The 27,419-nt window shown below is 39.0% G+C and overlaps 1 protein-coding gene across 3 annotated transcripts in view; it reads left to right on the top strand.

Annotated features, from left to right (window-relative positions):
• DIAPH2 (diaphanous related formin 2) overlaps positions 1-27,419 on the top strand; it is a 2,453,123-nt gene that overhangs the window by 1,281,632 nt on the left and 1,144,072 nt on the right. For all 3 annotated transcript variants that reach the window (XM_073642200.1, XM_073642202.1, XM_073642201.1), the window contains one exon: positions 22,199-22,300. In XM_073642200.1, coding sequence (XP_073498301.1) covers positions 22,199-22,300 — 102 coding nt within the window. The remainder of the gene's footprint in view (positions 1-22,198; positions 22,301-27,419) is intronic.

Genomic DNA, 27,419 nt, shown 5'->3' with positions numbered 1-27,419 from the left:
AGAATATAACTACTATAATACTGCCCCCTATGTACAAGACTATAACTACTATAATACTGCCCACTATGTACAAGAATATAACTACTATAATACTGCCCCTATGTACAAGAATATAACTACTATAATACTGCCCCCTATGTACAGAAATACAACTACTATAATACTGCCCCCATGTACAAGAATATAACTACTATAATACTGCCCACTATGTACAAGAATATAACTACTATAATACTGCCCACTATGTACAAGAATATAACTACTATAATACTGCCCCATGTACAAGAATATAACTACTATAATACTGCTCCCAATGTACAAGAATATAACTACTATAATACTGCCCCCTATGTACAAGAATATAACTATTATAATACTGCCCCTATGTACAAGAATATAACTGCTCTAATACTACTCCTATGTACAAGAATATAACTACTATAATACTGCCAGTATGTACAAGAATATAACTATTATAATACTGCCCCTATGTACAAGAATATAACTGCTATAATACTACTCCTATGTAAAGAATATAACTACTATAATACTGCCCCTATGTACAAGAATATAACTACTATAATACTGCCCCCTATGTACAAGAATATAACTACTATAATACTGCCGCTATGTACAAGAATATAACTACTATAATACTGCCCCCTATATACAAGAATATAACTACTATAATACTGCTCCTATGTACAAGAATAGAACTATTATAATACTGCCCCTATGTACAAGAATATAACTGCTATAATACTACTCCTATGTACAAGAATATAGCTACTATAATACTGCCCCTATGTACAAGAATATAACTACTATAATACTGCCCCCTATGTACAATAATATAACTACTATAATACTGCCCCTATGTACAAGAATATAACTACTATAATACTGCCCTCTATGTACAAGAATATAACTACTATAATACTGCTCCTATGTACAAGAATATAACTATTATAATACTGCCCCTATGTACAAGAATATAACTGCTATAATACTACTCCTATGTACAAGAATATAACTACTATAATACTGCCCCTATGTACAAGAATATAACTACTATAATACTGCCCCCTATGTACAAGAATATAACTATTATAATACTGCTCCTATGTACAAGAATATAACTACTATAATACTGCCCACTATGTACAAGAATATAACTACTATAATACTGCCCACTATGTACAAGAATATAACTACTATAATACTGCCCCATGTACAAGAATATAACTACTATAATACTGCTCCCAATGTACAAGAATATAACTACTATAATACTGCCCCCTATGTACAAGAATATAACTATTATAATACTGCCCCTATGTACAAGAATATAACTGCTCTAATACTACTCCTATGTACAAGAATATAACTACTATAATACTGCCCCTATGTACAAGAATATAACTATTATAATACTGCCCCTATGTACAAGAATATAACTGCTATAATACTACTCCTATGTAAAGAATATAACTACTATAATACTGCTCCCTATGTACAAGAATATAACTACTATAATACTGCCCCTATGTACAAGAATATAACTACTATAATACTGCCCCTATGTACAAGAATATAACTACTATAATACTGCCCCCTATATACAAGAATATAACTACTATAATACTGCTCCTATGTACAAGAATAGAACTATTATAATACTGCCCCTATGTACAAGAATATAACTGCTATAATACTACTCCTATGTACAAGAATATAGCTACTATAATACTGCCCCTATGTACAAGAATATAACTACTATAATACTGCCCCCTATGTACAAGAATATAACTACTATAATACTGCCCCTATGTACAAGAATATAACTACTATAATACTGCCCTCTATGTACAAGAATATAACTACTATAATACTGCTCCTATGTACAAGAATATAACTATTATAATACTGCCCCTATGTACAAGAATATAACTGCTATAATACTACTCCTATGTACAAGAATATAACTACTATAATACTGCCCCTATGTACAAGAATATAACTACTATAATACTGCCCCCTATGTACAAGAATATAACTATTATAATACTGCTCCTATGTACAAGAATATAACTACTATAATACTGCCCACTATGTACAAGAATATAACTACTATAATACTGCCCACTATGTACAAGAATATAACTACTATAATACTGCCCCATGTACAAGAATATAACTACTATAATACTGCTCCCAATGTACAAGAATATAACTACTATAATACTGCCCCCTATGTACAAGAATATAACTATTATAATACTGCCCCTATGTACAAGAATATAACTGCTCTAATACTACTCCTATGTACAAGAATATAACTACTATAATACTGCCCCTATGTACAAGAATATAACTATTATAATACTGCCCCTATGTACAAGAATATAACTGCTATAATACTACTCCTATGTAAAGAATATAACTACTATAATACTGCTCCCTATGTACAAGAATATAACTACTATAATACTGCCCCTATGTACAAGAATATAACTACTATAATACTGCCCCTATGTACAAGAATATAACTACTATAATACTGCCCCCTATATACAAGAATATAACTACTATAATACTGCTCCTATGTACAAGAATAGAACTATTATAATACTGCCCCTATGTACAAGAATATAACTGCTATAATACTACTCCTATGTACAAGAATATAGCTACTATAATACTGCCCCTATGTACAAGAATATAACTACTATAATACTGCCCCCTATGTACAAGAATATAACTACTATAATACTGCCCCTATGTACAAGAATATAACTACTATAATACTGCCCTCTATGTACAAGAATATAACTACTATAATACTGCTCCTATGTACAAGAATATAACTATTATAATACTGCCCCTATGTACAAGAATATAACTGCTATAATACTACTCCTATGTACAAGAATATAACTACTATAATACTGCACCTATGTACAAGAATATAACTACTATAATACTGCCCCCTATGTACAAGAATATAACTATTATAATACTGCTCCTATGTACAAGAATATAACTGCTATAGTACTGCTCCTATGTACAAGAATATAACTACTATAATACTGCTCCTATGTACAAGAATATAACTACTATAATACTGCCCCTATGTACAAGAATATAACTACTATAATACTGCTCCTATGTACAAGAATATAACTACTATAATACTGCCTCCTATATACAAGAATATAACTACTATAATACTGCTCCTGTGTACAAGAATATAACTACTATAATACTGCCCCTATGTACAAGAATATAACTACTATAATACTGCTCCTATGTACAAGAATATAACTACTATAATACTGCCCCCTATGTACAAGAATATAACTACTATAATACTGCCCCCTATGTACAAGAATATAACTACTATAATACTGCCCCTATGTACAAGAATATAACTACTATAATACTGCTGCTATGTACAAGAATATAACTACTATAATACTGCTCCTATGTACAAGAATATAACTACTATAATACTGCCCCCTATGTACAAGAATATAACTACTATAATACTGCTCCCTATGTACAAGAATATAACTACTATAATACTGTCCCTATGTACAAGAATATAACTACTATAATACTGCCCCCTATGTACAAGAATATAACTACTATAATACTGCTCCCTATGTACAAGAATATATCTACTATAATACTGTCCCTATGTACAAGAATATAACTACTATAATACTGCCCCCTATGTACAAGAATATTACTACTATAATACTGCTCCCTATGTACAAGAATATATCTACTATAATACTGCTCCTATGTACAAGAATATAACTACTATAATACTGCTCCTATGTACAAGAATATAACTACTATAATACTGCCCCATATGTGCAGGAATATAACTGCTATAATACTGCCCCCTATGTACAAGAATATAACTACTATAATACTGCTCCCTATGTACAAGAATATAACTACTATAATACTGCTCCCTATGTACAAGAATATATCTACTATAATACTGCCTCCTATGTACAAGAATATAACTACTATAATACTGCTCCCTATGTACAAGGATATATCTACTATAATACTGCCCCCTATGTACAAGAATATAACTACTATAATACTGCTCCTATGTACAAGAATATAACTACTATAATACTGCCCCTATGTACAAGAATATAACTACTATAATACTGCCTCCTATGTACAAGAATATAACTACTATAATACTGCTCCTATGTACAAGAATATAACTACTATAATACTGCCCCTATGTACAAGAATATATCTACTATAATACTGCCTCCTATGTACAAGAATATAACTACTATAATACTGCCCCCTATGTACAAGAATATAACTACTATAATACTGCTACTATGTACAAGAATATAACTACTATAATACTGCTCCTATGTGCAAGAATATAACTACTATAATACTGCCTCCTATGTACAAGAATATAACTACTATAATACTGCCCCTATGTACAAGAATATAACTACTATAATACTGTCCCTATGTACAAGAATATAACTACTTTAATACTGCCCTCTATGTACAATAATATAACTACTATAATACTGCCCCTATGTACAAGAATATAACTACTATAATACTGCTGCTATGTACAAGAATATAACTACTATAATACTGCTCCTATTTACAAGAATATAACTACTATAATACTGCTCCTATTTACAAGAATATAACTACTATAATACTGCTCCTATGTACAAGAATATAACTACTATAATACTGCTCCTATGTACAAGAATATAACTACTATAATACTGCCCCCTATGTACAAGAATATAACTACTATAATACTGCTCCCTATGTACAAGAATATATCTACTATAATACTGTCCCTATGTACAAGAATATAACTACTATAATACTGCCCCCTATCTACAAGAATATAACTACTATAATACTGCTCCCTATGTACAAGAATATATCTACTATAATACTGTCCCTATGTACAAGAATATAACTACTATAATACTGCCCCCTATGTACAAGAATATGACTACTATAATACTGCTCCCTATGTACAAGAATATATCTCCTATAATACTGTCCCTATGTACAAGAATATAACTACTATAATACTGCCCCCTATGTACAAGAATATAACTACTATAATACTGCTCCCTATGTACAAGAATATATCTACTATAATACTGCTCCTATGTACAAGAATATAACTACTATAATACTGCTCCTATGTACAAGAATATAACTACTATAATACTGCCCCATATGTGCAGGAATATAACTGCTATAATACTGCCCCCTATGTACAAGAATATAACTACTATAATACTGCTCCCTATGTACAAGAATATAACTACTATAATACTGCTCCCTATGTACAAGAATATATCTACTATAATACTGCCTCCTATGTACAAGAATATAACTACTATAATACTGCCCCCTATGTACAAGAATATAACTACTATAATACTGTCCCCTATGTACAAGAATATAACTATTATAATACTGCTCCTATGTACAAGAATATAACTATTATAATACTGCCCCCTATGTACAAGAATATAACTATTATAATACTGCTCCTATGTACAAGAATATAACTATTATAATACTGCCCCTATGTACAAGAATATAACTACTATAATACTGCTCCCTATGTACAAGAATATAACTACTATAATACTGCCCCTATGTACAAGAATATAACTACTATAATACTGCCCCCTATGTACAAGACTATAACTACTATAATACTGCCCACTATGTACAAGAATATAACTACTATAATACTGCCCCTATGTACAAGAATATAACTACTATAATACTGCCCCCTATGTACAGAAATACAACTACTATAATACTGCCCCCATGTACAAGAATATAACTACTATAATACTGCCCACTATGTACAAGAATATAACTACTATAATACTGCCCACTATGTACAAGAATATAACTACTATAATACTGCCCCATGTACAAGAATATAACTACTATAATACTGCTCCCAATGTACAAGAATATAACTACTATAATACTGCCCCCTATGTACAAGAATATAACTATTATAATACTGCCCCTATGTACAAGAATATAACTGCTCTAATACTACTCCTATGTACAAGAATATAACTACTATAATACTGCCCCTATGTACAAGAATATAACTATTATAATACTGCCCCTATGTACAAGAATATAACTGCTATAATACTACTCCTATGTAAAGAATATAACTACTATAATACTGCCCCTATGTACAAGAATATAACTACTATAATACTGCCCCCTATGTACAAGAATATAACTACTATAATACTGCCGCTATGTACAAGAATATAACTACTATAATACTGCCCCCTATATACAAGAATATAACTACTATAATACTGCTCCTATGTACAAGAATAGAACTATTATAATACTGCCCCTATGTACAAGAATATAACTGCTATAATACTACTCCTATGTACAAGAATATAGCTACTATAATACTGCCCCTATGTACAAGAATATAACTACTATAATACTGCCCCCTATGTACAAGAATATAACTACTATAATACTGCCCCTATGTACAAGAATATAACTACTATAATACTGCCCTCTATGTACAAGAATATAACTACTATAATACTGCTCCTATGTACAAGAATATAACTATTATAATACTGCCCCTATGTACAAGAATATAACTGCTATAATACTACTCCTATGTACAAGAATATAACTACTATAATACTGCCCCTATGTACAAGAATATAACTACTATAATACTGCCCCCTATGTACAAGAATATAACTATTATAATACTGCTCCTATGTACAAGAATATAACTACTATAATACTGCCCACTATGTACAAGAATATAACTACTATAATACTGCCCACTATGTACAAGAATATAACTACTATAATACTGCCCCATGTACAAGAATATAACTACTATAATACTGCTCCCAATGTACAAGAATATAACTACTATAATACTGCCCCCTATGTACAAGAATATAACTATTATAATACTGCCCCTATGTACAAGAATATAACTGCTCTAATACTACTCCTATGTACAAGAATATAACTACTATAATACTGCCCCTATGTACAAGAATATAACTATTATAATACTGCCCCTATGTACAAGAATATAACTGCTATAATACTACTCCTATGTAAAGAATATAACTACTATAATACTGCTCCCTATGTACAAGAATATAACTACTATAATACTGCCCCTATGTACAAGAATATAACTACTATAATACTGCCCCTATGTACAAGAATATAACTACTATAATACTGCCCCCTATATACAAGAATATAACTACTATAATACTGCTCCTATGTACAAGAATAGAACTATTATAATACTGCCCCTATGTACAAGAATATAACTGCTATAATACTACTCCTATGTACAAGAATATAGCTACTATAATACTGCCCCTATGTACAAGAATATAACTACTATAATACTGCCCCCTATGTACAAGAATATAACTACTATAATACTGCCCCTATGTACAAGAATATAACTACTATAATACTGCCCTCTATGTACAAGAATATAACTACTATAATACTGCTCCTATGTACAAGAATATAACTATTATAATACTGCCCCTATGTACAAGAATATAACTGCTATAATACTACTCCTATGTACAAGAATATAACTACTATAATACTGCCCCTATGTACAAGAATATAACTACTATAATACTGCCCCCTATGTACAAGAATATAACTATTATAATACTGCTCCTATGTACAAGAATATAACTGCTATAGTACTGCTCCTATGTACAAGAATATAACTACTATAATACTGCTCCTATGTACAAGAATATAACTACTATAATACTGCCCCTATGTACAAGAATATAACTACTATAATACTGCTCCTATGTACAAGAATATAACTACTATAATACTGCCTCCTATATACAAGAATATAACTACTATAATACTGCTCCTGTGTACAAGAATATAACTACTATAATACTGCCCCTATGTACAAGAATATAACTACTATAATACTGCTCCTATGTACAAGAATATAACTACTATAATACTGCCCCCTATGTACAAGAATATAACTACTATAATACTGCCCCCTATGTACAAGAATATAACTACTATAATACTGCCCCTATGTACAAGAATATAACTACTATAATACTGCTGCTATGTACAAGAATATAACTACTATAATACTGCTCCTATGTACAAGAATATAACTACTATAATACTGCCCCCTATGTACAAGAATATAACTACTATAATACTGCTCCCTATGTACAAGAATATAACTACTATAATACTGTCCCTATGTACAAGAATATAACTACTATAATACTGCCCCCTATGTACAAGAATATAACTACTATAATACTGCTCCCTATGTACAAGAATATATCTACTATAATACTGTCCCTATGTACAAGAATATAACTACTATAATACTGCCCCCTATGTACAAGAATATTACTACTATAATACTGCTCCCTATGTACAAGAATATATCTACTATAATACTGCTCCTATGTACAAGAATATAACTACTATAATACTGCTCCTATGTACAAGAATATAACTACTATAATACTGCCCCATATGTGCAGGAATATAACTGCTATAATACTGCCCCCTATGTACAAGAATATAACTACTATAATACTGCTCCCTATGTACAAGAATATAACTACTATAATACTGCTCCCTATGTACAAGAATATATCTACTATAATACTGCCTCCTATGTACAAGAATATAACTACTATAATACTGCTCCCTATGTACAAGGATATATCTACTATAATACTGCCCCCTATGTACAAGAATATAACTACTATAATACTGCTCCTATGTACAAGAATATAACTACTATAATACTGCCCCTATGTACAAGAATATAACTACTATAATACTGCCTCCTATGTACAAGAATATAACTACTATAATACTGCTCCTATGTACAAGAATATAACTACTATAATACTGCCCCTATGTACAAGAATATATCTACTATAATACTGCCTCCTATGTACAAGAATATAACTACTATAATACTGCCCCCTATCTACAAGAATATAACTACTATAATACTGCCTCCTATGTACAAGAATATAACTACTATAATACTGCCCCTATGTACAAGAATATAACTACTATAATACTGTCCCTATGTACAAGAATATAACTACTTTAATACTGCCCTCTATGTACAATAATATAACTACTATAATACTGCCCCTATGTACAAGAATATAACTACTATAATACTGCTGCTATGTACAAGAATATAACTACTATAATACTGCTCCTATTTACAAGAATATAACTACTATAATACTGCTCCTATTTACAAGAATATAACTACTATAATACTGCTCCTATGTACAAGAATATAACTACTATAATACTGCTCCTATGTACAAGAATATAACTACTATAATACTGCCCCCTATGTACAAGAATATAACTACTATAATACTGCTCCCTATGTACAAGAATATATCTACTATAATACTGTCCCTATGTACAAGAATATAACTACTATAATACTGCCCCCTATCTACAAGAATATAACTACTATAATACTGCTCCCTATGTACAAGAATATATCTACTATAATACTGTCCCTATGTACAAGAATATAACTACTATAATACTGCCCCCTATGTACAAGAATATGACTACTATAATACTGCTCCCTATGTACAAGAATATATCTCCTATAATACTGTCCCTATGTACAAGAATATAACTACTATAATACTGCCCCCTATGTACAAGAATATAACTACTATAATACTGCTCCCTATGTACAAGAATATATCTACTATAATACTGCTCCTATGTACAAGAATATAACTACTATAATACTGCTCCTATGTACAAGAATATAACTACTATAATACTGCCCCATATGTGCAGGAATATAACTGCTATAATACTGCCCCCTATGTACAAGAATATAACTACTATAATACTGCTCCCTATGTACAAGAATATAACTACTATAATACTGCTCCCTATGTACAAGAATATAACTACTATAATACTGCCTCCTATGTACAAGAATATAACTACTATAATACTGCCCCTATGTACAAGAATATAACTACTATAATACTGTCCCTATGTACAAGAATATAACTACTATAATACTGCCCTCTATGTACAAGAATATAACTACTATAATACTGCCCCTATGTACAAGAATATAATTACTATAATACTGCTGCTATGTACAAGAATATAATTACTATAATACTGCTCCTATTTACAAGAATATAACTACTATAATACTGCTCCTATTTACAAGAATATAACTACTATAATACTGCTGCTATGTACAAGAATATAACTACTATAATACTGCTCCTATGTACAAGAATATAACTACTATAACACTGCCCCCTATGTACAAGAATATAACTACTATAATACTGCTCCCTATGTACAAGAATATATCTACTATAATACTGTCCCTATGTACAAGAATATATCTACTATAATACTGTCCCTATGTACAAGAATATAACTACTATAATACTGCCCCCTATGTACAAGAATATAACTACTATAATACTGCTCCCTATGTACAAGAATATATCTACTATAATACTGTCCCTATGTACAAGAATATAACTACTATAATACTGCTCCTATGTACAAGAATATAACTACTATAATACTGCTCCTATGTACAAGAATATAACTACTATAATACTGCCCCATATGTGCAGGAATATAACTGCTATAATACTGCCCCCTATGTACAAGAATATAACTACTATAATACTGCTCCCTATGTACAAGAATATATCTACTATAATACTGTCCCTATGTACAAGAATATAACTACTATAATACTGCCCCCTATGTACAAGAATATAACTACTATAATACAGCTCCCTATGTACAAGATTATATCTACTATAATACTGTGCCTATGTACAAGAATATATCTACTATAATACTGCCCCATATGTGCAGGAATATAACTGCTATAATACTGCCCCCTATGTACAAGAATATAACTACTATAATACTGCCCCATATGTGCAGGAATATAACTGCTATAATACTGCCCCCTATATACAAGAATATAACTACTATAATACTGCTCCCTATGTACAAGAATATAACTACTATAATACTGCTCCCTATGTACAAGAATATATCTACTATAATACTGCCTCCTATGTACAAGAATATAACTACTATAATACTGCCCCCTATGTACAAGAAGATAACTACTATAATACTGCTCCCTATGTACAAGAATATATCTACTATAATACTGTCCCTATGTACAAGAATATAACTACTATAATACTGCCCCTATGTACAAGAATATAACTACTATAATACTGCTCCCTATGTACAAGAATATATCTACTATAATACTGTCCCTATGTACAAGAATATAACTACTATAATACTGCCCCCTATGTACAATAATATAACTACTATAATACTGCTCCCTATGTACAAGAATATATCTACTATAATACTGTCCCTATGTACAAGAATATAACTACTATAATACTGCTCCTATGTACAAGAATATAACTACTATAATACTGCTCCTATGTACAAGAATATAACTACTATAATACTGCCCCATATGTGCAGGAATATAACTGCTATAATACTGCCCCCTATGTACAAGAATATAACTACTATAATACTGCTCCCTATTTACAAGAATATAACTACTATAATACTGCCCCCTATGTACAAGAATATAACTACTATAATACTGCTCCCTATGTACAAGAATATATCTACTATAATACTGCCTCCTATGTACAAGAATATAACTACTATAATACTGCCCCCTATGTACAAGAATATAACTACTATAATACTGCTCCCTATGTACAACAATATATCTACTATAATACTGCCTCCTATGTACAAGAATATAACTACTATAATACTGCCCCCTATGTACAAGAAGATAACTACTATAATACTGCCCCTATGTACAAGAATATAACTACTATAATACTGCCCCCTATGTACAAGAATATAACTACTATAATACTGCCCCTATGTACAAGAATATAACTACTATAATACTGCTCCCTATGTACAAGTATATAACTACTATAATACTGCCCCTATGTACAAGAATATATCTACTATAATACTGCTCCTATGTACAAGAATATAACTACAATAATACTGCCCCCTATGTACAAGAATATAATTACTATAATACTACCCCCTATGTATAAGAATATAACTACTATAATACTGCCCCCTATGTACAAGAATATAACTACTATAATACTGCTCCTATGTACAAGAATATAACTACTATAATACTGCCCCCTATGTACAAGAATATAACTACTATAATACTGCTCCCTATGTACAAGAATATATCTACTATAATACTGCTCCTATGTACAAGAATATAACTACTATAATACTGCTCCTATGTACAAGAATATAACTACTATAATACTGCCCCATATGTGCAGGAATATAACTGCTATAATACTGCCCCCTATGTACAAGAATATAACTACTATAATACTGCTCCCTATGTACAAGAATATAACTACTATAATACTGCTCCCTATGTACAAGAATATAACTACTATAATACTGCCTCCTATGTACAAGAATATAACTACTATAATACTGCCCCTATGTACAAGAATATAACTACTATAATACTGTCCCTATGTACAAGAATATAACTACTATAATACTGCCCTCTATGTACAAGAATATAACTACTATAATACTGCCCCTATGTACAAGAATATAATTACTATAATACTGCTGCTATGTACAAGAATATAATTACTATAATACTGCTCCTATTTACAAGAATATAACTACTATAATACTGCTCCTATTTACAAGAATATAACTACTATAATACTGCTGCTATGTACAAGAATATAACTACTATAATACTGCTCCTATGTACAAGAATATAACTACTATAACACTGCCCCCTATGTACAAGAATATAACTACTATAATACTGCTCCCTATGTACAAGAATATATCTACTATAATACTGTCCCTATGTACAAGAATATATCTACTATAATACTGTCCCTATGTACAAGAATATAACTACTATAATACTGCCCCCTATGTACAAGAATATAACTACTATAATACTGCTCCCTATGTACAAGAATATATCTACTATAATACTGTCCCTATGTACAAGAATATAACTACTATAATACTGCTCCTATGTACAAGAATATAACTACTATAATACTGCTCCTATGTACAAGAATATAACTACTATAATACTGCCCCATATGTGCAGGAATATAACTGCTATAATACTGCCCCCTATGTACAAGAATATAACTACTATAATACTGCTCCCTATGTACAAGAATATATCTACTATAATACTGTCCCTATGTACAAGAATATAACTACTATAATACTGCCCCCTATGTACAAGAATATAACTACTATAATACAGCTCCCTATGTACAAGATTATATCTACTATAATACTGTGCCTATGTACAAGAATATATCTACTATAATACTGCCCCATATGTGCAGGAATATAACTGCTATAATACTGCCCCCTATGTACAAGAATATAACTACTATAATACTGCCCCATATGTGCAGGAATATAACTGCTATAATACTGCCCCCTATATACAAGAATATAACTACTATAATACTGCTCCCTATGTACAAGAATATAACTACTATAATACTGCTCCCTATGTACAAGAATATATCTACTATAATACTGCCTCCTATGTACAAGAATATAACTACTATAATACTGCCCCCCATGTACAAGAAGATAACTACTATAATACTGCTCCCTATGTACAAGAATATATCTACTATAATACTGTCCCTATGTACAAGAATATAACTACTATAATACTGCCCCTATGTACAAGAATATAACTACTATAATACTGCTCCCTATGTACAAGAATATATCTACTATAATACTGTCCCTATGTACAAGAATATAACTACTATAATACTGCCCCCTATGTACAATAATATAACTACTATAATACTGCTCCCTATGTACAAGAATATATCTACTATAATACTGTCCCTATGTACAAGAATATAACTACTATAATACTGCTCCTATGTACAAGAATATAACTACTATAATACTGCTCCTATGTACAAGAATATAACTACTATAATACTGCCCCATATGTGCAGGAATATAACTGCTATAATACTGCCCCCTATGTACAAGAATATAACTACTATAATACTGCTCCCTATTTACAAGAATATAACTACTATAATACTGCCCCCTATGTACAAGAATATAACTACTATAATACTGCTCCCTATGTACAAGAATATATCTACTATAATACTGCCTCCTATGTACAAGAATATAACTACTATAATACTGCCCCCTATGTACAAGAATATAACTACTATAATACTGCTCCCTATGTACAACAATATATCTACTATAATACTGCCTCCTATGTACAAGAATATAACTACTATAATACTGCCCCCTATGTACAAGAAGATAACTACTATAATACTGCCCCTATGTACAAGAATATAACTACTATAATACTGCCCCCTATGTACAAGAATATAACTACTATAATACTGCCCCTATGTACAAGAATATAACTACTATAATACTGCTCCCTATGTACAAGTATATAACTACTATAATACTGCCCCTATGTACAAGAATATATCTACTATAATACTGCTCCTATGTACAAGAATATAACTACAATAATACTGCCCCCTATGTACAAGAATATAATTACTATAATACTACCCCCTATGTATAAGAATATAACTACTATAATACTGCCCCCTATGTACAAGAATATAACTACTATAATACTGCTCCTATGTACAAGAATATAACTACTATAATACTGCCCCCTATGTACAAGAATATAACTACTATAATACTGCTCCTATATCCAAGAATATAACTACTATAATACTGCCCCTATGTACAAGAATATAACTACTATAATACTGCCCCCTATGTACAAGAATATAACTACTATAATACTGCCCCTATGTACAAGAATATAACTACTATAATACTGCTCCTATGTACAAGAATATAACTGCTATAATACTGCCCCCTATGTACAAGAATATAACTACTATAATACTGCTCCTATGTACAAGAATATAACTACTATAATACTGCCCCCTATGTACAAGAATATAACTACTATAATACTGCCCCTATGTACGAGAATATAACTACTATAATACTGCTCCTATGTACAAGAATATAACTGCTATAATACTGCCCCCTATGTACAAGAATATAACTACTATAATACTGCTCCTATATACAAGAATATAACTACTATAATACTGCTCCTATGTACAAGAATATAACTACTATAATACTGCCCCCTATGTACAAGAATATAACTACTATAATACTGCCCCCTATGTACAAGAATATAACTACTATAATACTGCCCCCTATGTACAAGAATATAACTACTATAATACTGCCCCCTATGTACAAGAATATAACTACTATAATACTGCCCCCTATGTACAAGAATATAACTACTATAATACTGCCCCCTATGTGCATTAATATACAGTGGTGGCCAAAAGTATTGGCACCCCTGCATTTCTGTCAGATAATCCTCCGTTTCTTGCAATCACAAATTCTTTGGTCTTATTCTCTTCATTTAATTTGCTTGCAAGGAAAAAACACAAAAGAGAATGAAGCAAAAATCCAATCATTGATCATTTCACACAAAACTCCAAAAATGGGACAGACAAAAGTATTGGCACCCTCAGCCTAATACTTGGTTGCACAACCTTTAGCCAAAATATCTGGGAACAACCGCTTCCGGTAACCGTCAATGAGTTTCTTACAATGCTCTGCTGGAATTGTAGACCATTCTTCTTTGGCAAACTGCTCCAGGTCCCTGATATTTGAAGGGTGCCTTCTCCAAACTGCCATTTTGAGATCTCTCCACAGGTGTTCTATGGGATTCAGGTCTGGACTCATTGCTGGCCACCTTAGAAGTCTCCAGTGCTTTCTCTCAAACCATTTTATAGTGCTTTTGGAAGTGTGTTTTGGGTCATTGTCCTGCTGGAAGACCCATGACCTCTGAGGGAGACCCAGCTTTCTCACACTGGGCCCTACATTATGCTGCAAAATTTGTTGATAGTCTTCAGACTTCATAATGCCATGCACACGGTCAAGCAGTCCAGTGCCAGAGGCAGCAAAGCAACCCCAAAACATCAGGGAACCTCCGCCATGTTTGACTGTAGGGACCGTGTTCTTTTCTTTGAATGCCTCTTTTTTTTTCCTGTACACTCTATGTTGATGCTTTTTCCCATAAAGCTCTACTTTTGTCTCATCTGACCAGAGAACATTCTTCCAAAACGTTTTAGGCTTTCTCAGGTAAGTTTTGGCAAACTCCAGCCAGGCTTTTTTATGTCTCGGGGTAAGAAGTGGGGTCTTCCTGGGTATCCTACCATACAGTCCCTTTTCATTCAGACGCTGACAGATAGTACGGGTTGACACTGTTGTACCCTCGGACTGCAGGGCAGCTTGAACTTGTTTGGATGTTAGTCGAGGTTCTTTATCCACCATCCGCACAATCTTGCGTTGAAATCTCTCGTCTTTTCCGTCCACATCTAGGGAGGTTAGCCACAGCACCATGGGCTTTACACTTCTTGATGACACTGCGCACGGAAGACATAGGAACATTCAGGTCTTTGGAGATGGACTTGTAGCCTTGAGATTGCTCATGCTTCCTCACAATTTGGTTTCTCAAGTCCTCAGACAGTTCTTTGGTCTTCTTTCTTTTCTCCATGCTTAATGTGGTCACACAAGAACACAGGACAGAGGTTGAGGCAACTTTAATCCATGTTAACTGGCTGCAAGTGTGATTTAGTTATTGCCAACACCTGTTAGGTGCCACAGGTAAGTTACAGGTGCTGTTAATTACACCAATTACAGAAGCATCACAGGATTCTTCAAACAGTGCCAATACTTTTGTCCACCCCCTTTTTTAATGTTTGGTGTGGAATTATATCCAATTTGGCTTTAGGACAATTCTTTTTGTGTTTTTTTCATTGAAGACAAATTAAATGAAGAGAATAAGACCAAAGAATTTGTGATTGCAATCATTTTCAGGAAGAAACTGAGTATTATCTGACAGAATTGCAGGGGTGCCAATACTTTTGGCCACGACTGTATCTTCTATTACACTATTTCCTTTGCTGACAGGTATTTATTGAACTCTATAAATCCGTCTAGTTTAGCACGCTATATACCCGCACACTATATACCTGCACACTATATACCCGCACGCTATATACCCGCACACTATATACCTGCACGCTATATACCCGCACACTATATACCTGCATGCTATATACCCGCCCACTATATACCCGCACACTATGTACCCCGTGTGCTTTGCTCCTGGTTTTGCTGTTACACCTGTGCGGTTTTATCTGGTTACATTGTGACTCTTCTGTGTTCTTCTCTGCATCATGTTCTGTACTTGTCGTTTTCTTAGATCTTTCTTCGGTTTTCTGCCTCCATGTTTCTCCGGGGATTCTCCTCGGTGTCTGCAGTGTGATCTTCTTCATAGGGAAGGGATCATCTTTTATTGTTGGAAATGGTTATTAGCGGCTGCGGCCGCCCGTTCTGGTTAAATGTTGCTTTGTATAATGAGATTCTGTCGTGTCCTGATGTGACTATAACATCTCCTGACATTTTCATGGAGCCGTCACATGGAGCCGGAGGAGTCTCCTCTGACCCCGGTTGTTGCCTCCTTCTTGGTCTTCTCACTGGCGATGGCTTCTTGTACACGGGGCTGCATCGTTAATATGCTAAATGGGAGATGTATAAACCTACGGTGTCCATCTTCAGTGGAGGACCAGAATCTGTCTGGTGGCCGTATGTGATCTTCTTGTGAAACATGCAATGCTACGCAAAATAACCCAACCAACCCCACCCCCTTGGCACTTAGTCTACGTATGTTGACAACCCTCAGTCTCTGGCTCATTCTGTCCTCATTCCTCCATTACACATATGTATTTCCTTATTCCCTCCTAATTGTGTATGTCAGGTGGTGTCTGGGTGTGATTACTCCCCGTCCCCATCTCCTCCGGTTCCCAGCGCCGCTCCGTCCTCTTCTGGTCCACGTGGCTCCTTATCGCCGGCCCTGACCTCCGGTGCTCGCCCCTGGGTGAGGTGTCTGATCTCAGGTCACCAGGTCCGGCCACAATTAGGAGGGATTAGGAAACATTTCTCTTCTGTAGTAATTGTTCAGGACACGTATCTTAATGCTTCTTGTCATTAACCCTCCTGAACATTTTACCTTTGTTGTCCCTTTTCTTAGGCAGACGATCATATTGTAGGGTAGGAATGGAAAAGCCTCTTCCACCCGTGTTCTGGGTCCCAATTATGGGGGGCTGTTTCTTCATCTAGCACAGTAGGGTCCTTTCATGTCCAGCACTATCTGCCCATACTGCACTGTCCGCGTGTCCGCGGCAGACATGATCCCCTATGTGACGTCTAACACTATGGGGGCCATTCCACCCGGGTGGTCCTGATGGACGAGGCTTTCCTGTCTGTGACTTCATTACTCACAGATATATGGAGTCTTTATATTATCACAGGAACATTCAGCAAATTCTGCGAAAAGAAAGCCATCGTTGACCGACCATAGGAGCTTGGTGGGGAGGATGTGACAATTTATCATTTCCTCAGGAATTATTTGTAATATTCGGTAACGTGTTGGGATTTCAGGGTTTTCTGAAGGTCCGGTGCCACGTCGTGCCATGCACTTATGCCCGCCCATCACTGATCACAGAAGTGGCATCACCATGGTCTTGGGACAGCCAACATTTGAGCTCTCTGGTCATGTGATGTAAAGTGGGACAACATAATATCAAGCGTCAGCCACAAAGGAGCAGATATTTCGGGGTCAGCGGTCCCTTTATGTCATGTTTGACCCGTGTGCCCGTTGTTGCTTCATTGCTCCCAGAAATCAATCTTCCTTTTTCCATCAGTTGCAGTCCGCCCTTCTGTACGGCAGCGGAAGAGTTAACCGCGACTCTTCTGTTTTCTTGTTTTCTTTACTTGCAGAGATCACAGGAGGGAATTGAAGAGCAAGTCATTCCTCTTTATATGTCTGCGGCGGCTCCGTTGTCGCACTTAGTCATAAGGCAGAGAATGATGAAGTACGCCGAGTCCTAGCGAGCTCCTCTCCGCGCCATAAAAATCAGACACTGATCACTCGCTCCTCAACTTTTGCTGTTAACTTCCTAAAGGCCTGAAATGACTGTTTCTCCATAATGTGCAGCTTGTTCCATTTGGACTCGTCGTGCCGCTGCAGATGTCAGAGTTTCTGGTTCCTCCTTAAATACCAGTAGAAGGGTCCAGAGTGGAAACATCCGGCGGGTGCCGAAGGTGATGGCGGCAGGATTTGGACAGGTCATTTGCAAGGAAAGCAATGTCTACAGAATATAAATGTGCTCTTACCTCAAATACATATCATAGGGAATAATGTGACCGCTGCTTTATGAGAAAAGTACCAAAAAAGTGGGGTCTCTCCAAACTCCCAGGTAAAATTTGGGTGGTCTCCTCAAATCCATGGAGTGACAATCATGCAACTCCATATATTATCCATGGAAATGATGAAGAAAGGTCAACGCTGTACTCGGCGATCTCCATCTGCCCCAAAGAACCACCTCTGCTTCAATAAATGGGGGAGGGCAGAACTCACCATTTCTGGCGACCGGTGGTGGCCTCAGCAGTCTGTCCCCCTATGATCTATTGTTAAACTCCCAGGTGAGGTGGATCCTCCAAGCCCGAGGTCCAGGTGGAAACATGGACCACAGGCATCAGTGCAGCAGATGGGTGGGGCATGTGGGACAAGGACCGCTGAGGGACTGGAGACCTCAGACAGGAGACATCCATGAGACTGCAGACAGGCAGCTTGAATGCTGGAAACCGCAGACAAGCTGGAGACGTCCAGGAGACTGCAGACAGGCAGCTTGAATGCCGGAAACAGCAGGCAAGCTGGAGATGTCCGGGAGACTGAAGACAGGCAGCTTGAATGCTGGAAACCGCAGGCAAGCTGGAGATGTCCGGGAGACTGCAGGTAGGCAGCTTGAATGCTGGAAACCGCAGTCAAGCTGGAGACATCTGGGAGACTGCAGACAGGCAGCTTGAATACTGGAAACCGCAGACAAGCTGGAGACGTCCAGGAGACTGCAGACAGGCAGCTTGAATGCCGGAAACAGCAGGCAAGCTGGAGATGTCCGGGAGACTGAAGACAGGCAGCTTGAATACTGGAAACCGCAGGCAAGCTGGAGATGTCCGGGAGACTGCAGGTAGGCAGCTTGAATGGCGGAAACTGCAGGCAAGCTGGAGATGTCCGGGAGACTGCAGACAGGCAGCTTGAATGCTGGAAACTGCAGGCAAGCTGGAGACGTCTGGGAGAGTGCAGACAGGCAGCTTGAATGCTGGAAACCGCAGACAAGCTGGAGACGTCCAGGAGACTGTAGACAGGCAGCTTGAATGCCGAAAACCGCAGGCAAGCTGGAGATGTCCGGGAGACTGAAGACAGGCAGCTTGAATGCTGGAAACCGCAGGCAAGCTGGAGACATCCGGGAGACTGCAGACAGGCAGCTTGAATGCTGGAAACCGCAGGCAAGCTGGAGATGTCCAGGAGACTGAAGACAGGCAGCTTGAATGCTGGAAACCGCAGGCAAGCTGGAGACATACGGGAGACTGCAGGTAGGCAGCTTGAATGCCGGAAAACGCAGGCAAGCTGGAGACATCCAGGAGACTGCAGGTAGGCAGGAGAACAGGTCAAGGTGCATAGAGCAACTCAGTGGTTTAGAAGCATTGAAGTAGAGTACAACAAAGTTTAGTGGACCGGGGTTTAGGGAGTAGAGCCCAGACCTGGGACAGGTGTGTAACACCTATCATGTATCACCCATCCTGCTGATAGGTGATAGCGTTTTCTTGATGTAATACCCCTTTATAGAGATTAGCCGGTGGCTTTACTTCACCATTTCCGATAACTATGATAATACCTGGTCAGTGGCTTTTTCTCACATTCTTTAAACCTTTCTATTAATATTCTTTCAGTATATCACATTTAGCAAGAACAATATTCGAGCCAAAGCCACTTTGTGGAAACGTCCTTTGTTGCAGAAATAGGAATTACTGTTATTTCTTTCGGCTCTTTCTTACTTATAATTGTTAGGATATGGAGACATAATCCCATCCATCCACCTCCTACAATGTGCGAGCGGAGAATGGGTTTATTCTGCAGAGCAGCGAGACGCCAGCTTCCAGTAATGGTGCAAATAATTAGAAGAGCCAACAATGTAACGATCCGGATGGAGTGCGAGCGTCCACGGTTAGAGGAGCCACTGGACCAGTGAAGCCTCAGGACACAGATCTTCTTGTATCTAGTTTTACACTTTTGTGTTCTGTGTTGCAGAATGGTTGTATCTCGCTCAAAAAGGGGGATGTGACCTCAACTGTGTTATATGCTCCAAAATTGTGACTGAACGTAAGTCAACCAAAAGGTGATGGATAAAAATGTCTAAAGACACAAACTTGTCATGCGGCATCAGCCGCTGCGATAAATTTGTCACATTGACAGTTTTTATATCCAACAAGCCGCAAATACAGAAAGCGAGTAAAACACTTCTCCTCACCGTCCCTCTTACTCCTTCACTATTTCTCTAGCATTGTCTACCTCTTCCTCGCTTCTGGCTCCATACTTTCTCCTCTCTTTTCCATGTTCTCAGTTGTATCGTTCTTCTTTATTTCTGTTTTTTGTATCATTTTCATTTTTCCTTTTTTCTCTCCTTTTTTTGTTACTTTTTATTTCCAGTTTTTATCTCTTCTTTTATTTCTGCAATTGCACGTTCTTTTTCTTTATTTTTCTTACTTTCTCCTTTTCGTCGTCTACTATTTTGAGCTTTTTTTGTATCGTTTTTGACATTTCTTCTATGAATGAAAAAAGAAAAAGGAGTAAAAATATTTAATCAAAACAGATAAATGTTGCGTGTGTGGATGGCAGGTCCATCGATCAGTGTTGGGGTCACAGTGAGATGCATTCGATGTAGAAATCTGTATATGAAAAGTACTCATCTTTATTGAAAGAAAATTTTCTCTTGTCTTACAGTTAAGAAAGCTTTGGAAGAAGAGGAGGAAAGAAAACCAGTGATGGCCAAGAAGAAAGTGAAGGAACTGCGAGTCCTGGATAGTAAAACAGCCCAGAACCTTTGTACGTATTATCTCATGTGATTTCTACACAAACGTCTGCAGAAAATGTACTTGTGTTTATAGATTAACCCCAATTGTGAAAAAAAATATTAGGGCAAAACTGTAACAATTAGTGATGAGCACACGGGCTGGTTACTGGAGTTTGCGGAGGGTGCTCGGGTATGTAGCGAGTATCGCGGGTGCTCGAGTGAGATCTTCACTTCCCCGTGGCTGTTAGACAGTCACAAAACATGTGGGGATTGCATGACAAACACAGGCAATCTTGCATGTTTTGTGGCTAACAGCTGCAAAACATGCGGCCGCAGGGACTCGAACATGTCACTATCACACAAGGTGTGGGAAAGACTTAGTGCAACACAAAGGAAGAGGGAAAGGGAGCCCAGACACTAGGGAAAGGGGGGAGTGGAGACCTCCTAGGCTGGTCTAGCGTCACCCTGTCTCCCCTAACGACCCTATATTGGCTCTTCACCAATCGCCGCATGCATTAGTCGCCCTGTCTTTCGCTGACGTAAGACTCAGGCTAGGGAAGGGAGGAGATGAGCACTAGTCGATCCCCACTGACACTAAAGACAACAAGGGAGGACAAATAAAGGGTAATTGTTTAGCTTTAGACGATTCCAGACAACTGCGCACACGTCGTCAACACCAGAGAGGAAGAAGTACTGCTCTTACTAAAGTCTTCACAAGGAGTAATGAATATCGCCGGCACCTCTCTCTGGAACACAGCAGGTATTTATACACCCAGGCCAGGATTTTAATTAGCCAGAGGAATGTAGCCGCTGGGTCCTAGAGACAGCCTCTAAGAAAATATCTGTAATGCCAAACACCCATTACAGTCAGTCAAGAACCCGGGATACTCACTGCATACCCAAGCACCCTCAGAAAACTCAAGAAACGAGCACTTGTGCTCATCACTAGTAACAATATACTCTGCTCAAAAAAATAAAGTGAACACTTAAACAACAGATTATAGCTCCAAGTACATCAAACTTCTGTGAAATCAAACTGTCCACTTAGGAAGCAACACTGATTGACAATCAATTTCACATGCTGTTGTGCAAATGGAATAGACAATAGATGGAAATTATTGGCAATTATCAAGACCCCCTCAATAAAGGAGTGGTTCTGCAGGTGGGGACCACAGACCACATCTCAGTACCAATGCTTTCTGGATGATGTTTTGGTCACTTTTGAATTTTGGTTGTGCTTTCACACTCGTGGTAGCATGAGACGGACTCTACAACCCACAGAAGTTGCTCAGGTAGTGCAGCTCATCCAGGATGGCACACCAATGCGAGCTGTGGCTAGAAGGTTTGCTGTGTCTGTCAGCGTAGTGTCCAGAGGCTGGAGGTGCTACGAGGACACAGGCCAGTACACCAGGAGACGTGGAGGGCGCCATAGGAGGGCAACAACCCAGCAGCAGGACCGCTACCTCCGCCTTTGTGCAAGGAGGACCAGGAGGAGCACTGCCAGAGCCCTGCAAAATGACCTCTAGCAGGCCACAAATGTGCATGTGTCTGCACAAACGGTTAGAAACCGACTCCATGAGGGTGGTATGAGGGCCCGACGTCCACAGATGGGGGTTGTGCTCACAGCCCAACACCGTGCAGGACGCTTGGCATTTACCACAGAACACCAGGATTGGCAAAGTGGCCACTGGCGCCCTGTGCTCTTCAGAGATGAAAGCAGGTTCACACTGAGCACATGTGACAGACGTGACAGAGTCTGGAGACGCCGTGGAGAGCGATCTGCTGCCTGCAGCATCCTTCAGCATGACCGGTTTGGCAGTGGGTCAGTAATGGTGTGAAGTGGCATTTCTTTGGAGGGCCGCACAGCCCTCCATGTGCTCGCCAGAGGTAGCCTGACTGCCATTAGGTACCGAGATGAGATCCTCAGACCCCTTGTGAGACCATATGCTGGTGCGGTTGGCCTTGGGGTCCTCCTAATGCAGGACAATGCCAGACCTCATGTGGCTGGAGTGTGTCAGCAGTTCCTGCAAGATGAAGGCATTGAAGCTATGGACTGGCCGCCCGTTCCCCAGACCTGAATCCGATTGAGCACATCTGGGACATCATGTCTCGCTCCATCCACCAACGTCACGTTGCACCACAGACTGTCCAGGAGTTGGCGGATGCTTTAGTCCAGGTCTGGGAGGAGATCCCACAGGAGACCATCCGCAACCTCATCAGGAGCATGCCCAGGCATTGTAGGGAGGTCATACAGGCACGTGGAGGCCACACACAATACTCAGCCTCATCAGGAGCATACCCAGGCGTTGTAGGGAGGTCATACAGGCACGTGGAGGCCACAAACAATACTCAGCCTCATCAGGAGCATGCCCAGGCATTGTAGGGAGGTCATACAGGCACGTGGAGGCCACACACAATACTCAGCCTCATCAGGAGCATGCCCAGGCGTTGTAGGGAGGTCATACAGGCACGTGGAGGCCACACACAATACTCAGCCTCATCAGGAGCATGCCCAGGCATTGTAGGAAGGTCATACAGGCACGTGGAGGCCACACACAATACTCAGCCTCATCAGGAGCATGCCCAGGCGTTGTAGGGAGGTCATACAGGCACGTGGAGGTCACACACAATACTCAGCCTCATCAGGAGCATGCCCAGGCGTTGTAGGGAGGTCATACAGACACGTGGAGGCCACAGACAATACTCAGCCTCATCAGGAGCATGCCCAGGCGTTGTAGGGAGGTCATACAGGCACGTGGAGGCCACACACAATACTCAGCCTCATCAGGAGCATGGCCAGGCGTTGTAGGGAGGTCATACAGGCACGTGGAGGCCACACACAATACTCAGCCTCATCAGGAGCATGCCCAGGCGTTGTAGGGAGGTCATACAGGCACGTGGAGGCCACACACAATACTCAGCCTCATCAGGAGCATGCCCAGGCGTTGTAGGGAGGTCATACAGGCACGTGGAGGCCACACACAATACTCAGCCTCATCAGGAGCATGGCCAGGCATTGTAGGGAGGTCATACAGGCACGTGGAGGCCACACACAATACTCAGCCTCATCAGGAGCATGCCCAGGCATTGTAGGGAGGTCATACAGGAACGTGGAGGTCACACACAATACTCGGCCTCATCAGGAGCATGCCCAGGCGTTGTAGGGAGGTCATACAGGCACGTGGAGGCCACACACAATACTCAGCCTCATCAGGAGCATGCCCAGGCATTGTAGGGAGGTCATACAGGCACGTGGAGGCCACACACAATACTCAGCCTCATCAGGAGCATGCCCAGGCATTGTACGGAGGTCATACAGGCACGTGGAGGCCACACACAATACTCAGCCTCATCAGGAGCATGCCCAGGCGTTGTAAGGAGGTCATACAGGCACGTGGAGGCCACACACAATACTCAGCCTCATCAGGAGCATGCCCAGGCATTGTAGGGAGGTCATACAGGAACGTGGAGGTCACACACAATACTCGGCCTCATCAGGAGCATGCCCAGGCGTTGTAGGGAGGTCATACAGGCACGTGGAGGCCACACACAATACTTAGCCTCATCAGGAGCATGCCCAGGGGTTGTAGGGAGGTCATACAGGCACGTGGAGGCCACACACAATACTTAGCCTCATCAGGAGCATGCCCAGGGGTTGTAGGGAGGTCATACAGGCACGTGGAGGCCACACACAATACTCAGCCTCATCAGGAGCATGCCCAGGCGTTGTAGGGAGGTCATACAGACACGTGGAGGCCACACACAATACTCAGCCTCATCAGGAGCATGCCCAGGAGTTGTAGGGAGGTCATACAGACACGTGGAGGCCACACACAATACTCAGCCTCATCAGGAGCATGCCCAGGCGTTGTAGGGAGGTCATACAGACACGTGGAGGCCACACACAATACTCAGCCTCATCAGGAGCATGCCCAGGCGTTGTAGGGAGGTCATACAGGCACGTGGAGGCCACACACAATACTGAGCCTCATCAGGAGCATGCTCAGGCGTTGTAGGGAGGTCATACAGGCACGTGGAGGCCACACACAATACTCAGCCTCATCAGGAGCATGCCCAGGCGTTGTAGGGAGGTCATACAGGCACGTGGAGGCCACACACAATACTCAGCCTCATCAGGAGCATGCCCAGGCGTTGTAGGGAGGTCATACAGGCACGTGGAGGCCACACACAATACTCAGCCTCATCAGGAGCATGCCCAGGCGTTGTAGGGAGGTCATACAGGCACGTGGAGGCCACACACAATACTCAGCCTCATCAGGAGCATGCCCAGGCGTTGTAGGGAGGTCATACAGGCACGTGGAGGCCACACACAATACTCAGCCTCATCAGGAGCATGCCCAGGCGTTGTAGGGAGGTCATACAGGCACGTGGAGGCCACACACAATACTCAGCCTCATCAGGAGCATGCCCAGGCGTTGTAGGGAGGTCATACAGGGACGTGGAGGCCACACACAATACTCAGCCTCATCAGGAGCATGCCCAGGTGCTGTAGGGAGGTCATACAGGCACGTGGAGGCCACACACAATACTCAGCCTCATCAGGAGCATGCCCAGGCGTTGTAGGGAGGTCATACAGGCACGTGGAGGCCACACACAATACTCAGCCTCATCAGGAGCATGCCCAGGCGTTGTAGGGAGGTCATACAGGGACGTGGAGGCCACACACAATACTCAGCCTCATCAGGAGCATGCCCAGGTGCTGTAGGGAGGTCATACAGGCACGTGGAGGCCACACACAATACTCAGCCTCATCAGGAGCATGCCCAGGCATTGTAGGGAGGTCATACAGGCATGTGGAGGCCACACACAATACTCAGCCTCATCAGGAGCATGCCCAGGCGTTGTAGGGAGGTCATACAGGGACATGGAGGCCACACACAATACTCAGCCTCATCAGGAGCATGCCCAGGTGCTGTAGGGAGGTCATACAGGCACGTGGAGGCCACACACAATACTCAGCCTCATCAGGAGCATGCCCAGGCGTTGTAGGGAGGTCACACAGGCACGTGCAGGCCACACACAATACTCAGCCTCATCAGGAGCATGCCCAGGCGTTGTAGGGGGGTCATACAGGCACGTGGAGGCCACACACAATACTCCGCCTCATCAGGAGCATGCCCAGGCGTTGTA

The sequence above is a fragment of the Phyllobates terribilis genome, unplaced genomic scaffold, assembly GCF_046119375.1.
Source record: "Phyllobates terribilis strain yellow unplaced genomic scaffold, ASM4611937v1 Scaffold_7__3_contigs__length_470593459, whole genome shotgun sequence".
Classification (NCBI taxonomy): Eukaryota; Metazoa; Chordata; class Amphibia; order Anura; family Dendrobatidae; genus Phyllobates; species Phyllobates terribilis.
This window is presented reverse-complemented; position numbering and strand designations above follow the sequence as displayed.